This window comes from Dermacentor albipictus, chromosome 1 (genome assembly GCF_038994185.2).
Source record: "Dermacentor albipictus isolate Rhodes 1998 colony chromosome 1, USDA_Dalb.pri_finalv2, whole genome shotgun sequence".
Lineage (NCBI taxonomy): Eukaryota > Metazoa > Arthropoda > Arachnida > Ixodida > Ixodidae > Dermacentor > Dermacentor albipictus.
In genome coordinates this window covers 397,504,725-397,521,793 of record NC_091821.1, presented here as the reverse complement: position 1 = coordinate 397,521,793, position 17,069 = coordinate 397,504,725, and the positions used below count along the sequence as shown (strand labels likewise).

Genomic DNA, 17,069 nt, shown 5'->3' with positions numbered 1-17,069 from the left:
GGGGAACTCGACCTCGTCGTCCTCTATGGGTTCCTCTTCTGTTCCCTGCGTGGCCTGAGTGGTCTGTGGGGGAGCGGGCCTGCGTTTAGTGTCGGGGTACACGACTTCGTCGTCCTCTATTGGTTGTTCTTGAGTCTCATGCATGGCCTCTGTATCGGTACCGCTCTTCACGGCATGCTGGAGTTGTTGTATGAGGTCGTCTTTTTCGCGAATCTGTGTCTGCATGTGTTCTATTTGCTTCTGCAGCGCTTGTATCGCCTGTGTTAATTTAGTTACCTCCGTCTCTGTTTTAGCGGGTGCTTTGTCGCCAGCCTTCGTGGTTGGTGCTCGTTTTCCCGTGACCGCATCTGCCCAGCTCACCTTCTCGGTGGTTTCGGTGTCTCTTGTTGAGGTCCTTCTGGGGGTGCGGCTGCGAGACCGGCGTTGCTGCTGCTGCTGCCGTGGGTTTGGGGTGTGGCTCCGGGACCGGGAGCGGCCTCGGCTGCGGGTCCTGGATCTCGAGCGTGGCTTGCCGGCGGGGCTGGTGGCTTTGGCGGCCGCCTCCGCTTCCTCGGTGGCCCTGTGTCGTTCCCATTGCCTCTTTGTCACGACGTAGGGGGTCTTGTACCTTGCGCGGCAGTTGCGATCCGCTGTCATGTGCATTCCCCCGCACAGCTTGCAACGTGGGGAGCACTGGTGGTCGGGGCCTGGGTTGAGGGCGTCACAACCACGGCACACTTTGTCCTGAGGATTGGGGCACACGTCCATGCGGTGACCGAGTCTCCCGCAGCAGTGACACATGTCGACTTGCTTGCGATACAGGGTGCAGCGAAGTAGGGCGCCGCCGTACCTGACGTAGGAGGGCACTCGCGGTCCTTGAAAGGCCACTATGACCATCTTGGTATTACTGAGCCGTTTGGCTGCCAGGGCGTCGGGGTTGCGGGCGTGAACGATGTTGGTGTGAATGGACTTGGCGTCCTCCTCCAACGGGATTCCCCTGATGATTCCCTTCACCGTGTAGTCGGGGGCCGTCTCATAGGCACTGACCTCGTGGCGGCGATCACCGATGGTGATGGCTTCTAGTTGTCTGTACTTAGCGGCGTGAGTAGCGTGAGGTGTACTCACGACTATGATGTTTTGGCGGTTGTTGGTGCACACCGTGTCCTCCCCTGCTTCTTGCCCCGGTACGTTGGCCGCCCGGTAAATGGCCGACGCGAGGAGCACGGTTCCGGTGGCGGCAACGTCGAGGCCTCCTCTTGGTCGTATCACGACCTTGAAATCACTTCGTGGGAGTAGTGGCATTTTACTGTTCCTGATGACTTGCTACTTGACGTTACGCTGTCTTTGACGCGAGCGCTGTCGGTCGCCGTTCGCTCCCTCGCCGGTGCGGGAGTGGGTTCCGTTCTGGGTGTTGCTTTGCGCGGCCTCGCGGTTGAATTGGGTCTTGTATCGAATGGTAAAAGTAAGTAAGTGGAACAACAGCGCATTTTTAGGGCAAGTTTTATTGCGCATACCTCCAAACTGGCGTGATTCTGGAAATTCATTACAGGCGGGTACGACTCGCATGTTCACCGGCTACAGTTCGTAAATTGCAATATCAGCTGTACAGCAACTAATTCAGTGCATACAATCGCAATTGCAATCAGTGCAATTTTTGTTAAGTAATAGGACATGTGTTTCCATTTCTCGTGTAACTAATGTTCGCCTCGCAGAATAATCCAGCTTCAAGGCTAGAATTACGTTATGTGAAACAGGCTATTGTTGAAGATTCCATAAAACTTAAAAATGATAACTTGGCATATAGGTATAAAGCGGCCAGTGGCATTATTATGTTGCAAATATAGAACTGTATACGTGGTGTCGTTAAAATACGCTTCAAGCTTCCCGTCGCGATGTGAGCACATGATATTATACTGGGTGTTTTCTTCTTTTTTTTTTCAAATACCAGACGAATTTTTTTTATAAAAATATTTTCAGCAGTGAAAAGGCGTTCTTGCACATGATTTCGTAGCCGAGGTGCGCACACTTTGCCACTAGTAGCGTGAAGTTCAGCACACTAATTAACAAACATTCATTACTACCTTTCTTATTAGCGCCTTGACTGCAGTTGGCTATATGCCAAATTTGGAGGCAGTCAAATTTAATGCACATCCCTTTTTTAATATATAAAATCGCAACTAATTAGATATATTCAAAATCGAATTTCAAAGCTCAATCGAGGCAATATCGAGACCGAGCGGGTCCCGCTGCGCTTCAGTCGGCAACAGCCCGTAAAAAAGTGTAAGACGAGGTTTCAACGCCAGCATGTCGCGTCAAATCCGGACCTGACACAATCGCGCACCTGCTTTACAGGCAATGCGGTGGCGTATCAGCAGCTACCGCTACTGACCGAGACGTTCGGTTTCAAACATCCTCGCGACTTTCGCCATGGGGCGATTCGGTCTGGTAGTAGAGCGGGGCAGCTCTTTCGGCGCTCCCACGACGCTCGGTTTTGGTATTGCCGGTTTTAGCCAACCGGAACTACCTCTGGTTAACCTCCCTGCCTTTCTCTGCAATATTTTCTCTCTCTCTCTCTCTCTAGCGTCGAAATTCGTTGATAAATATCTCGAATAGGGTGCGATGTCCAGGAGTCCTAAAATTAAAAAAAAAAAACGAGCCTGCATCAAAATGTGCCTATCTTCAAGTTTTGTCATGTGCGCAACTGTCACTAAGGCACTAATAAATAAGGTTAGTTAATAAATTTCTGTTATTAGTCTTCTGAAGCTGACGTTATTAGCGGCAAAGTATGTCCACCACACCTCGGAACTCTTCTGCAAGAACGCAAGGTTCACTACGCTTACAGACGTTTTATAAAAAATCTGTATCTGTACGTTCAGTGCGGACATTAAGACCTCTCTAGAGTAAATAGCCTGCAAAGGCAGATTAGGTGCCATATGTTTTCTTGTACGTTGCACGTAGAGCAACACTGGTGTCCTTGCCTGTTCATTTTAAGCTGGAAGCGGAACGTGTTTAGTGTTTGCGACGCGCCAAACTCGCACGTGGCATCGCAATCGCCAGTTGTTCCGTACTGCTGTTCCGAGCCAGTCGAGATGGCACGCAGACCCAAGACAGTAAATGTGATCCGTAAATGATAGGGAAAGATATTCGGAGTGGATCATTAGAGTTCTGTGTTGAACCAGCAGCACAGTCTGCATCTACATTGCCCGCTACTCCAGTGAGAAGGCAGCCACGGCAGAATAATGTACTGCATACCAGAATTTTAAACAGAACAGCGCGTATTTTGACAGGGACAAGGAGGGAGACACGACACGGGCGAGCGCTGACTTGCAACGGAAGTTTATTGCGTGTCTCCCTCCTTGTCACTGTCAAAATGCGCGCTGTTCTGTTTAAAATGGCTTACCAACTCGCCCAAACGTCCGTTTTAGCATGCCAGAAGCTTCACTGGGCAAGCATTTGATGTCGTAGAATGGCAGGTGATCCGTGCTTGGCGACTTTAGGGATAACAGGGCAACATGCGTGTCTGTAAAGATGACCCAGGGGCTCACTGGCTGCTTCAAGATGTTAGTGAATGCTGCTCTCGGTGCAGCTAGCGCCGGGACGGGTAAGAGGTCCTGTTTCTGAGCTTCCGGGAAACAGCGACACCTGCTGGTGAGATCTTCACCACTATCGCAGATGAATCAGGGCCGCCAGTGTAGATGTAACGATGTTTTTCGAAGCAGCATTACGTGTGCGACAGTGTACAATACCCCAATATCGGCACGGGGCATTTTTGTTCGCATGTAATGCTTGGCATGATAGTAGTGGTGTACCAGGTATAGAACTTTCAATTAGGCAGTTAAGGTGCAGCAGAACTCCTGTTGTTAGGTGGGAGTAGTTCGGTGACTTCAGAAAGATGTGTTCAGAAAGGAGGGTTCGGTGACTCTGGCGACATATCGAACACAAGGGTGATTTATCTGCAGCGTTTTGTAAAGTTTTGTAAAGTAAGCGAGAGACGTTGGCTTTTCTTTAGTGCGTCCATTGTTGACGCGTTCGTCGGCAGATCAAGACATATCAAAAATGAACATCCGAAAGGCGCTGCATATAATCCAAGGAGGGATTCAAGAAAACATTTGCCGTCATTGCTGGAAAACATTTCGCATCTCAGCGGAATATTGAAGGCTCAACTTCTCGACATATACCTGCTTGTAGTGCTCGCATGTGGCTTATCAACTGGCTTGTAGATCTATCATCGCGAATTCGGTAACTGTGAAGGTTAATGTACTCAGGCATTAACAGAATTGAAGGGGTCTTGTCTTTTGTACAGAAATAGACTTTTATCACGTTATGGCCAATTACTACTCACCGAAATAGCAACTTATCGAAAAAAAATAAAGCCGAACTGTTTTATTTACAGTCCACATTCTGCCATCTAGGCGCTGGGTTCTTTGGGAATACCGGCGTTGATGTCATTCTCGATGCCACATTCATCGTTACCACGGCGAATCTTGAAGTAGCCTGCGGCCAAAATGGAAACAGGGTGATTAGCCACATATCGTCAAGTATGATGTACGGTATATTGAATGGATCCCTATAGAATACTGCGCACCTGGCTTAGGCGGCTGATAAGCGTGGAAGTTCCATAAATTGAAAGCAAAAAATTAGGCATCGTATTCTGAGCAGACGTTTCATTAATGTGGCTCCCCCTGCCAACCCTCTTTCCCTCTCTATAGTAACGTAAAGTTTACATTAATGGTTATATTCGCGGGTACGCCCAGAAGCCTTCAACTAGAACATTTCTGTGCAACCCTCATGACCTGTTAGCATGAAAGCATAAGGAGTAGCTTATGGCATGTGTGTGGTTGTAACGAGCGTGCAACCAAACAAATAGTCCAAAAATGTGCTTGCAGGAGCCATGTATATCTGTGTCCACCGCCCGCTACGAAGCGAAGGTGCAAGACGGATGAGCCCTAGGTTCTCTGTCTGGTGTGTACATGTATGTGTACAAATAGGTCACAGTTGTGGGTTCTGTTCAGAGAAAAACGCTCTCTTACCTTTTATCTTTACAAGCGTACTAACTGCGGTCGAGTTGAACCGCACCTACTGTCTACCACACTTCAGCGTTTTTAAAAGGAATGACTAACCGCACTTTTGTACGCAGGCAGGCAATGCTTATCCACGTTTTCCGCCAAGCTGAACGTGTAGTTATGGTACGCATAACAGTGGTAATAGCTTCAGCACTGTTTTTCAGCCTATTTAACCACGCTAAACAAGGAGATAAATGTTGGACGAACCAGTGTAAAGTGCCTCAGACAGAGTGGCTGATGCCTCGATACGGGGACTCGTCTTTGTCAACGTCTGTTTTGTCACTCTTGGTGGTTCATCAACACGCTAAGGATGGCAAGGTAGCCTTTGACAATGATGGCTCCGCCTATCAAACCGTCTGAGGCACTTTAACCCGGGATCATCAAATTCTTACTCCTTACGGTGTTTTACACCTTCCGACACATATCTCGACTTAAGCTAAGGAGGCATGTTTGTCGCGGCACTCACCTTTGTCACCCCAGTCCTGATTCCAGGAGTTTGCCGCGAGCCAATACGGAACGCCGTTTTCAGTGCCCCAGCCGAGAATTCTGATGGCGTGGCCTCCCAAAAGCTGAGAACTGTGCCTCTGGTAAACTCCTGCGGGACAATGCAGCGTTATAATGATGATGATGATGATGATGATGAAAAACTTTATTTATCCCTCTTTAAAGGGAAGGGGGCAATGGAACAGAGGGGAGGGTTATAATGAAGATTCTTTAAGATAACGCAGGTACAAATTCTGTACTCCCAAAATATTGCGATGTGACGTATGTTTTTGAAACAGGAATATATGCCACCTTCAGTTAGACGCCAAGTCAAAGGGGTTGGCTAGGGCTTACCACGCGACGATACGAATGTGAGAGGCCATCTTGATAATTTTCAAGTAGCGGGCTACATCGTTAAACACTCTGGCTTCAAGCGGTGAAAGCTAGGATTAATAATTGCTTGTAACAAGGCCTCCAATGTACTTTAATAAAAGAAATCGCGAGGAATTTCTTGGGACCTGTCTTCCTCCCAAAAGAGCACTAAATATAAAGAAAGCTGTGATGTCAATGACAGCGCACAGTTAGGTCACTAGCGCAGTTTTTACCGCGCTGGAGAACTTAGGTTGTATAAACTTCGAAGTACTTTCGCAGTCTTCCAATCTGACGGGAGCGCTCCTGAAGTTAGTGACTGTCTTAAAATGTGATGTAGTACTTTGCTAGAAATTATAACGGTGTTCTTTAGTATTTTGGAATTAATCTCATCGACGCCACAAGAATTAGATACGTTAATATTGTTTATAAGCGATACAATGCCGTCGATAGTAATGTCCATGGGCGTCATGTACTGCATGATAGTGTAAATCGGGAACATCAGGTAGTGTGGAGTCGATCATGAACTGCCGTCTTCCACGACTTCCGAAAAAACGAGTAGGTCATGTTTTTACCTCCCAGAAGAAGATTGTACAGCTTCAAACCAGTGATCAGTCAATCTGGTGCGCTTGAATCTAACGGCTGCTCGAAGCAGCTGCCGCTTCCTTGGACGAAACATTGATGCGTCCATGTAATACACGTTACCCGCAAGTCTCGGTTTTGTGCCTGCAGAGTAAATAGTAAGGCTCTTCTTCCGCGAAGCAAAAAATAAGCTTAACAATCATATTATAATCGTCCATCACCTGAGGCAAGATACACTCCTCACCGCCAATGCAAAATTTTAATTTTCTGAGACAAGTCTTGCCGCCCGGTTCGGCAGCGACAGTACCGGTGGGCAGCTTCTGTCGTTACTTTAGCCGACGATGACGCAGCGGTGTCCCGGTTACCGCGAGACACATGAGGACGTGAAACAGTTCACAACGCCTCTTTCCACATGCAACGCATGGTGAGAAACAGCGATTTAAGTGCTTTCTCTCTGTCTCTCTTCTGTGGCGATCACACAGGTGCACAACTTGACTAGTGGTAGATGGTACGCGGGGCTACACGAAGGGGCGTCCAGCGAAATTCTCCAAGCCCGCAAATTTTAAGCACAAGCACAACATCGTTAGGGGGGGGGGGGGACGGGAAAGATGCTCAAAATCCATGGAAACATTAAGTTCAATGAAGCCACACTAGAAGCGTTTTTACCGCTCTTGTACGCCAGGAAATCGTAGTAGACGCTGAAGTCCGCTTCCACAGGTCCGTTCTTGTATATTTCAGTTTTGATCTGGGTCTGGTCGCTGTGGAGGCTGTAAACTTTTTTTGCTGTAGGAAAAAATAAAAAAGGAACAATTTGTGACGACCGATACGACGGGGTGAGAAGCGACTTCACTGCGTGGAAACAAAATTTTATATTCGCGGTGGTAATAATTAATGTTCATCTGTCTCGTTTGTCGCTTGTTTCCTTTTTTTTCGGATTGACAATGAAATGTGAATAATGTTCAGATACGCTGACAAAGCGTAAGTTTTCTTTCCTACTACTTAGGCATTGATTACGTTGGTTATCTACCTCTCCCACCTTTCTCGCACATGAACACTCACGCGTGCACAATAGAAGTCATTACATCTTAAACTATAGCCTCGAATTCAATAGGTGCTTTTAGAAATACCGTAGTGACATAGATCCCTTAGTTGCGCGGTGAAGTTGTAATGAGTACAAGATTTTCAGTGCACCCGCAGCACACCTAGACACCACTTAATCTTGACACTATCAGAACGTGTAGATCGCCCTCTGGTTGAAGGTAACTAACGTGCATTATGAGGACCAGCGTGTGACGCGAGGTGAAGTGCAGAAAATGAAATGAGGACGACCTCTTGTGCGTTTTTCTTCTCACATCGCGTGCTGATCTCTCACAATGCAGAACAAAATCATCCAAAACTGCGCCTACCTGGAACAATAGGCATGTATGAGTGGAATCATTTCTTTACATGTAGCTGCATTTCTTAAGCTTAATATTCGAGTACCTCATAGTTGTGTTGCCAGTGATCACCGAATACGAAACAGTTGCGATCTGTTCGCCTTCCTGATTCAACAGTTGGCAAGTGGTTGACGCTCTCAACTACACAAACCGGTAAAGCATTATCGTGAAACGTGATGAGGTTAAACGTTCTCTACGTATACTTCGGTTGGTACTACTAATGAGCAACTCAGTACGCAAGCTGAAAAGAATCATAGGTTCAGAAGCAGGCTTTCTCGAGAATTAGAGCGGAAAGTGGAATACATCCTGTTGACGTTAGCTTGTCGGGAATGTCAAGTTCCTTAGCGCATTCTGTACGCTCTAAGGCACTTATTAGTATGGAGAAAAATTGTTGAACATGGCGGCAGCCCCTGCAATAAACATTCGATGACCCAATGAGCATTGAAATTATGTCTCCTACTTCCTCTACGCCATTTCTTGCACATACTTAACCGACAAACTGCTGTTCTACAGAAGCAAACTGCGCAAACACAGCTGTGTTTTCTGAACTGTGTAATCGCTCCCGGAGCTGTCGTTCTCTGTTAGAATATTTGCGAGCAAGTATAGGCTCTTTGTGATGCTGTCTACGCACCAAAGTGCTTGTCCTCGCTGTAGCTCTTCTCGTATCCCTTGCGGCAAACGTGCAGGCACTTCGGCGTTGGTTTCGTGGCCGTACAGTTCGGCAGCGGACCCTTGGTGTGGTGCTCACATGGGGGGAAGTAGTAAGGCTGGCACCCGTCATCGGTACCGTATAGGCCTCCTGTTACAATACCTTCAGTCTTGTAATAATACCAGGCAACTGAAGGGTAGCCACCGTTGCACCTAGCATGGAGACAAAAACGCAAGCAACGTGTCGTTTTCCAGCAACTGTGAAGCAACGCCGAGTAATGTGAGCAAATGGCGCGTGCTCCGTCTCGCGATGTAAATGAACCGCTATAGATTCGAGCTTGCACGCAATTCGACTCAACATCGGCTTCTGGTTTTACAGTTGTCATAAAGCTTTGCTGCTTTGCATACTTACAGTGTAGTGACTCAGTATTTGCGCTCAATCCTCAGTGGCCGCGTAAACCACATTTGGCTTCGGCTAGTTGTGTAAAAAAGTGTCTTTGTCATGATACCGGCTTGCGCCGGAAGTAATAATAATAATATTTGGGGTTTTACGTGCCAAAACCACTTTCTGATTATGAGGCACGCCGTCGTGGAGGACTCCGGAAATTTTGACCACCTGGGGTTCTTTAACGGGCACCTAAATCTAAGCACACGGGTGTTTTCGCATTTCGCCCCCATCTAAATGCGGCCGCCGTGGCCGGGATTCGATCCCGCGACCTCGTGCTCAGCAGCCCAACACCATAGCCACTGAGCAACCACGGCGGGTGCGCTGGAAGTCCTAGTTGACCGAAATCAATCTGTGAAATTGCGGCGTTTTACGGAATCGTTGCGTATGCTACGTGTATTATGGATGTCATCAATCTATCGAGCATCCTCAGTTGCTGCTGCTCAGTTGTTCTCAACTGTTCTATCGCTGAAGGGGGGCGGGGGGGGGGGGGATCCCGGTCGCGTCGGTAACATTATCGTGGGAGAGTAGTTCAAGTACACACGTGTACCCTGCTGTAGAAGCACATGATAATAAACCGGAGGCCATTAAAGTTAATTTGGAGTTGTCCACCTTGGCGTACTTCAGGACCTCCTTTTCTTTTCGGACGATTAACAAAAGGAGTCAAACAAATGGTACCGCCGTTAATTCTCAATTCGTTTCTTGCGCTTGAGGTGAAATATTATTATTATTTATTACAGTAATTGGTACACGCATTATTATCTTCTTTTTTTTCGACGTCTTCTTTTGCTTCCTACAAATAAATTATACTGAATACGTGTTTTCACAGCATCTCACTTGGGAAACATTGGAAACATGGTCTGCGGCCAGAGTTCCTATACCTGAAATTACTTCTTAGTCTGACCTTACGCGAGCACAGTTAATTTCACTGCACGCGCCAGTGACAGGGTATATGACGTTCTAATGTTACATTTAATTACATCAGGTTGGAATAGCGTGAAGTTACAGCCTCAGTAGGTGAGAGTCGTTCCTACCTGCTCGTTAGCTCTAAAAGCAATAGTGTCAGGCAATTTATTCTTTTTCGAAGATGACTACTTGTCATACACATTTAACAATGCTCGAGAAGGAGTGCGCTTGAGCCCTCGCGAAAGTGAACATACTAAAATAAGGGGCTTGGGGTGGCGGGAGGGTTGGCTACAACAACTCCTAAAAATGAAGTACGGGACAAGCAGAATTACTGATTTCACAAAGGCGGGCCGTTACTCTCTTTTGTTTAATGTCGTAGAAGCGAATCATACTTGAATTGTATGCAGTGTATACCAGGAGGGCGGTAAGCGCACGCAGTTTGGGAGAATGAGTTCGAATGCTTAGCATACCCATAGCCGCATCGATGACAACATGTGAGAAGATCCTCGGCCGATATGTTCACCTGAACCCTGCCGTCAGTGTGGATACAGATGCGGTCGGACATGGCCTCCGTGGCTCCGAATGCCTGTGATACAAAGAAACATGGCCGGCTTCTTACGTCTGACTTGCTTCACACGTCAGGAGAATACTTCTAAAGCCTGCCCGAGTCTCTGAAAAACGAAGTTTGTATTTCCGCAGAACTAGATGCTTGCTCGTTTTCTTCACCGCTCTGTTGCCTCGTTGTGCGATATAAAATTGTCTGGGTCTCAGTACAAACAGGTTGCCTGATAGTGCTTACAATTGGTCTCGGCTGCATTCACAGTGCTAAAGCTAATTGTGGATGATACCTCTATTTATTGTCAGTGTTACGTAAAATATTTGCAGCGTGATGCATTGGTGACGCTGTTCGGCCGCCGATATATAAACATGGTTTCCTGATGCCTTATCATCATCATCATCATTATCAGACTATTTATATCCACTGTAGGACGAAGGCCTCTCCCAGCTGTCTCCACTCACCTATGTCTTGCGCCGGCTGATACCATCTTAGACCTGAAAATTACCTAATTTCATCACACCACCTATTTATCTGCCATCCCAGCTGCGCTTCTCTTCTCTTTGAAACCCATCGTTTTAACTCTAATATACCACCTGTTACCTGCCCTAGGCATCGAATGCCCCACTCAGCTGCATTTCTTCCTCTTAATGACTAGAACATCGCTTAGTCCCGTTTCCTCTCTAATCTACCATCATGTCCTGTCTTTTAACGTTAACGTCTCTTGACGTACTCATAGCTGCACGGCCATAAATCCAATGCAGTTGACGAAGTTGAAGGTACTACAGGCCGGTTGATGGATCTTGCATTCCTTTAAACGCCCAACACTCTGGTCCGGTAGCGCCTTCCTTTAGTTGTAAAGATGTGTCAGTATTCGCAGTATGTTAGTATCTCGCAGAAATGTCTGCAGAAGTAGCGTCAGAGCTCCTTGTTCATTATTCGCGATCGTTCTGATAAGAACTGCTGTACAGACTTGGTGCCTTAACGTGAAGTTCACATCGCAAGGAGGAGGAGGAGTAGACTTTAATGAAGAGAAAGGAGGAGAGGTCGGCCTGGAGAGCGTGTCTCTAGCCTGCTACTCCTCACTGGGGAAAGGGGAAGTGGGAAATACAGTGTATCACAAGAAAATAGCGGGAGGGGATGGGGGCACGCACGCCTTCACTACCTTCATCAATGCACGTATACGCAAGTGTAACGAGATTTGATGCAGTAGACGCTGCAGGATGTGCAACCAGGCCGCCCTCGATGGCGAAACTCTTGAGCGAACATGTCTAGAATGGCAAGGCGGTGGAAACAATGCTAGCGTCAGCTTGCGCGCTCTTTTCTCTCCGCACGTATAATAAATGAAGTAACTAATTTATAATTAATTAATTAACTACTTACTGCTTGACAGAATACATAAAGAAGCTATGCCTAAGAAACTGACAAAAAGGCACGTATGCCTGACTAAGAGTCAAGGACGAGGTTCGCCGTAACCCTTGTGCCAAGTAGGATCTGTGTACGAGCGCAACCTCAGATTTTCAGATAAATTTGTAGCGTCTCGCTAACTATCTAGTCTGAGTATTCTGTTATCATACTAAGTGTCCTTTAATTGAGAATTTTAAAAGAGAACTAGGTCAGAACTTAGCCACGCTATATGTCCCAGTATGCGATTGCACACCAAGATTGCGAAGGCTGCGACGTCCTGACAGCTGCGCGTCCGAGCGTCCCGGGCGACAATCGCACTCTATATTTATTAGTATTTCTCTACCTGGCATCTCTTATACAAACTTCCGAGTTCGTGCACGTGACGGCGCGCTCCCGTATTCTCAACACACCGCGAGTTTCCTGGTGAATACCTCCAGAACGGCTGAAGTTCGCCTTATTGCTGTCGTAGTTCAAATGGTAGTTGCGGTTGACAGATAACGGTACTCATGCCATGAGTCTATCTGAGCAAGGAGACGAACGCCAGGAATTGATACTACGCTCGCTTCGGCTCTTTACTCCCCTATCCGGCAATGTCCGATTTAAGTTCTCCTACGCCATAGCATAAACATGTTGGCGGGAAGTGCTAATCATTTAAGAGGCCACACGACGAATAAACTTTGCAAAATCGAGGCGAAAGAGAAGGTGTTATCAATGTTCGCAGTATACTCAGACGGACACTAAAGAGAGAAATAAATTCACCTGTAATTGTAAATTACCCTCTTGCATTACCAAACAGAACACTCTTACCGCGAGAAGAAGCTTAGTGAAACAGAAAACGCACAAGAAATAAAGACGGCCAGCGACTCCGTCGTGCAGTTCCCACGCCAGCCCGCCGGGACGTCAGTAATTGAGACGGCGTCTGCAAGGTCCTAGTTAATTCTTTATGGGCAACAATGTACTACGTTAGATTCTGAATGAGCTAAGGAATGAACATGGTATGTTTAGCAAGCTTTCACTGCAATCAACATGACGAAAATGCGAAAAGAAGTTTTGAAATTCGTGACTTCCCACTGACGTACCGGTGTTGTGGTTTTGGGCGCGAAATTTAAAAAAAAAAAAGAAGTGAAACTTTGAACTTCATTTTCTTTTGTCATAAACAAAATATTATCGCCAAGTTAGAGATAATAATAGATTTCTCAAACAATATATTATCAGTCCCGACTGATTTAGTGTTTGGCTTAAGTGTCCCTTTAAGCACTCACGCAATGGCACTCACGTATTGTGTATGTTTAAGCACTCACGTATTGTCTCGTCTCGCTGCACTCACCCAACATGATCCGCACGTGGACTGGTCACGGATGAGGTGGATGCTGTCGCAGTGCGACCACTTCTCCCGGGCGTCGAACGATTCTGGCAGGTCTTCCGGAATCTCCTCGTGCAAGTGAATTGGGAGCCTGTACTTCTTGCTGTCGGGATGTACGCCCATCAGTCCCTTGATGTAGCTGAAGGGAACGTTCTTGTCGAAGTTCCTGCCAGCCTGGGCGGAAGAGGTGCACCGACGCGAGCCGGTACTAAAGTAAGGCTACCATCTGTGACATATTTCATAAGTATAGTTGTTGCACAGTTTTCAAAAATGACTGAACGTTTTATGCGAAGCATATTACTAGAGCTCAACCCAGCTCCTCAGGCGCGGCGGTGTCGCCTTCAATACCACGTGACACCGTGACGTCACGACAGAGGAGAAACGGGGCTCCAACTCGCGCCGTCGCTCGCGGCGTCGCTGTGGTATATAAGCAGCTGCGCTTGCCTCTGCTAGACACTCACGAGGTGAGATGCCTCCTGGAGACAGAGCTGCTCGTTGGAATGAGAAGCGAAGGTTGCGGCGTGCTATAGAGACTGTTTCTAGGTGGCTTTGCTACGGCGCAGCGACTACGCGCCCCGCATCGGACGCGGTGAGCGTCGAGGAACGCAGCGTTGGGCGCGACAACGAAATGTGCGCCTGAGCAAGCGCCGCACGCCTGAGCCGACGCCGACGACACCGGCTTTTCTGCGACACGAGCTCCTTAATGCTGTCGCGTTAAAATAAAGGCTAGTATGCTTCGCATCCTGGGCTTAACCTTAGCTAAGTCACAGCCATTTTTTTGAAAACACAAAGGCGGAAATTTAAGCAGTTGACCTGATTGTTGCTTGTACAAAAGCACGCGGGCATCTGAATCGAGAGGGGGACGAGTTGGCACATTTTGGGAGTCTAGTAGCAGCGCACTAAGTGTGCAGGACGGTCATACGCAGAAATTTTGGACATTGCCCCTGCGGCCAACTGTCGAACTTTACAGCAAAACACCTGCTTAGCTCAGCAAGCCGCACTAAAAGAATTACTTCAGAAGGTAGGCCGAATTTCAATGACTTTCCCAGAGCTACGTCACGAGAATACGCCGTTCTAATAACGTGCGCATATGCGGCGCTTCCCCGGTGCTTCCTGTGATTCCCTCGACCCACATAAATCCTTGTCACATGCATGGAGGACGGTGCGCGGTCTTGTTGCGTTAGAGTTGATAGGAAGAAGAACCGATTGCGAAACTCGAATAAACTTACCGCCCCTAATCTTCATTTTCTCGGTCGTTATACGTAAACATTGGTTCGTTCTCTGTCTAACCAACACCACTTTTCGGGCACCCTCTTTTGTTGACTGCGCACGAAAGTGATGTCCGTGTGCCCACACCCTTTGTAGTAGCTTGAGATATTCCGGTTTTGGAAGTATCTGTATGTTATAAAAAGAGATTGTGCATGTTTCCTTCCGCTGCTTTGACTTCAATGGAGATGGAAAAATGATGGCATCATCCTAGAAATGTCTGAGAAGTTGCAAGGAAAATGATAAGACGCTGTCTGGTTCGCATACTCATGCGTACTGAGCATAATGGTGCAGCTGATTCACGATGTTTAAGCATTCTTCATTAGGGTTTGGCTGCAGGTTGGGACACTCGGATCTACGGTGGGCCACGCGTTGAAATCAATGGTCTGCACTCATAGCAGAGCAACAGGAACGTGAACAAACGTACTCACCTTCCACGTTGTGTCGATACTGTTAATGAAGTTGATCATTTCATCCGACAACGGGTCCACAGATGGCGGCACCATCAAATGGCCTTGCGCCACAACCAGGAACAGTGCGTACGGGACGAGGAACTTCATTTTGGCTTCGGAGAGACTACAAATACAGAGAGGGTCACGAAACTTGTTTACTCTTGAGCATTATTACGTCCGACGCATTACGTCTGACTGGTTGGCGTACCCGTAAGACAATACCCACACCCGTATCCAAATACATGTTCATCGATTCATATGGGCAAACAAGGAAAAAGAACCTGTAGGAAACTGTAGGCGCTTGTCATCATCCAGAGAAATATGAGATAACGCTAGCTTGACTTCAAGTGCCCGTTCCGCTCAGTGCAGCGCATGCACGCAGCAGCTCAGCCGACAAGCTAGTGCGCTATAGTGTGCGTGTCCCCAACAGCCGTGCATAGCGGCTGAAGGCCAAACGCTGCTCTGTCTGAGCCACCAAGACGATTGTGCGCAGCGTTGATTGTTCGTTGACTTTAGTTCCTCGTTGTCGCAGCCGAACGAATTTCGTGTCTCTCGAGACCGACTGCGCATGCGCCGTTGATAGCGGGACAGCATGGGGGCACAGGAGACGCCGACAATGCGAAATGTGCCTCGAGTCTCTGTATAAGAATTGCTGTCGATACAAAACATTTACGCTTCCTTGCGCAAGTCTTGTACACACTATAAAACGCTCGAAATATTTTTTTACTAGCTGGCCATGGTAACCTTACGTATGCGGGAAAGAAGATTGCCACCGCATTGATCCAGCGATTATTCAGTAGCTTTGACAACTAGACGCTCATGATTCTATAATTCGGTTTCCTTTTCCACTACACGGAACGATTGGCCTATTAATATATCTTCCTGCTCATAACAAACACCACGCGTTCAGCAACTGTACTGCACACGGCTTTCTTCTTTTGAATACGACTAATGTTGTGACAGGCGCTATTCAAAACTACTCCCGTTGATATACACGTATACTGACAGTTTGCACAGGGCAGTCACCCTCGCGTTAGTCGGTGTGACGCTTTCATGACATTAATATACTGCACACAAAAACGAGATGCAATCGAACAGTCTTCTCTGTTTATTACGAATTAAGATCTCCTGCAGACTTCACGTGTTTACTCTCGCTTCTCTAGTTTGAAGAAGAAAAGAAAATTTGTCCGGAGGAGGACAGATTACAAGCTGATTGCGCTCGAGCCTTCCAATCGTGTAGACACCCAATAAACTCTATTGTTTATAAGTTTTCATATATTAAAGCTTCTCAAAACCAAATGAACGCTTTCTTTACAAATAAAATATAATCAGTTTCCCCATAAAGGTCAGGCAATGAAAGCAATAGCAAGGTGTTAGAATATTGCACGAAGTGTAAGGCTCGTAGCTGTAGTGGCAGTATGAATTGAAGCAAGAGTAAACTAAGTAAAAACGAGCTGTACTGCCAGGGCTACTCTTTTTGAATCCTGCCATCGGTCAATTTCATTAATGTTTATTAATTAAAGCCAACGTGTTTTTAGTGACTTTGCCACCACTTTTCAGTACCAGATATGTTCCAGACCTCTTGCCTGGGTCGATCCCAGAGGTAGTCTGCATCCGCGCCAATATATTCACATAATTCTCAGGTTTGAGCCCTGTTATTCTTTCGCATTTTTAACATTTCAGTGTGAGAACATTATTACGATATCATCGAGCGATGCTCAAGAGACGAGCCGCCGCGAGAACGACGATGAAGTTGGTCGGTGCGCTTGGCGCGAGCGAGTGTCGGCCTGGCTGCCTGGCTCCAGTGTAAATAGCCTGTAAATAGCCTCTTCTGTCTGTGTCTTTCCACACGTACGCAACATTCTGGTGAAGGTCAGCGATCCCCGTCCTCACTACGGAACTCCGAAGTGGTCGACACACCGAGCTTGTCACCATGCCTCCCGGTGACGCGACCACCTCTGCAACGGCTTCGGCTTGTCCCACTGCTCCAATCGTCACGGTCGCCCCACATAGCGACCCAGGGGTGTTTTCTGGCCTGGAGGGACAGGATGTTGACGACTGGATCAAGCTCTATGAACACGCCAGTGCTAGTAACAGGAGGGACCCAACTATTA

The 17,069-nt window shown here is 47.3% G+C and overlaps 2 protein-coding genes across 4 annotated transcripts in view; one reads left to right on the top strand and one right to left on the bottom strand.

Moving 5' to 3' along the window:
* LOC135921308 (uncharacterized) overlaps positions 1-17,069 on the top strand; it is a 151,307-nt gene that overhangs the window by 22,421 nt on the left and 111,817 nt on the right. The window lies entirely within an intron of this gene.
* On the bottom strand, positions 4,313-15,373 carry LOC135921322 (cathepsin B-like). Of its 3 annotated transcripts, XM_065455657.1 has the most exons (8): positions 15,237-15,373; positions 14,935-15,079; positions 13,202-13,411; positions 10,382-10,497; positions 8,544-8,773; positions 7,143-7,259; positions 5,509-5,637; positions 4,314-4,473 (listed from the first exon to the last, which is right to left on the bottom strand). In XM_065455657.1, exons 2-8 carry the CDS (start codon positions 15,061-15,063, stop codon positions 4,388-4,390), a joined length of 1,017 nt encoding a protein of 338 aa, XP_065311729.1. In that variant the 5' UTR covers positions 15,064-15,079; positions 15,237-15,373; the 3' UTR covers positions 4,314-4,387. The 3 variants fall into 3 exon arrangements, with proteins under 3 accessions (XP_065311730.1, XP_065311729.1, XP_065311728.1); XM_065455658.1 differs by lacking the exons at positions 14,935-15,079; positions 15,237-15,373 and adding an exon at positions 14,051-14,173 and having other exon boundaries at positions 4,313-4,473; XM_065455656.1 differs by lacking the exon at positions 15,237-15,373 and having other exon boundaries at positions 14,935-15,196.

Excerpts from the sequence above, each read along its gene's own strand:
- LOC135921322 (XM_065455657.1), bottom strand. The coding sequence starts at position 15,063 with ATGAAGTTCCTCGTCCCGTACGCACTGTTCCTGGTTGTGGCGCAAGGC. Across the intron at positions 13,412-14,934 it reads GTATCGACACAACGTGGAAG|GCTGGCAGGAACTTCGACAA; the intron begins GTGAGTACGTTT and ends TCTTCCGCCCAG. Across the intron at positions 4,474-5,508 it reads TCAGGACTGGGGTGACAAAG|GCTACTTCAAGATTCGCCGT; the intron begins GTGAGTGCCGCG and ends TTTTGGCCGCAG.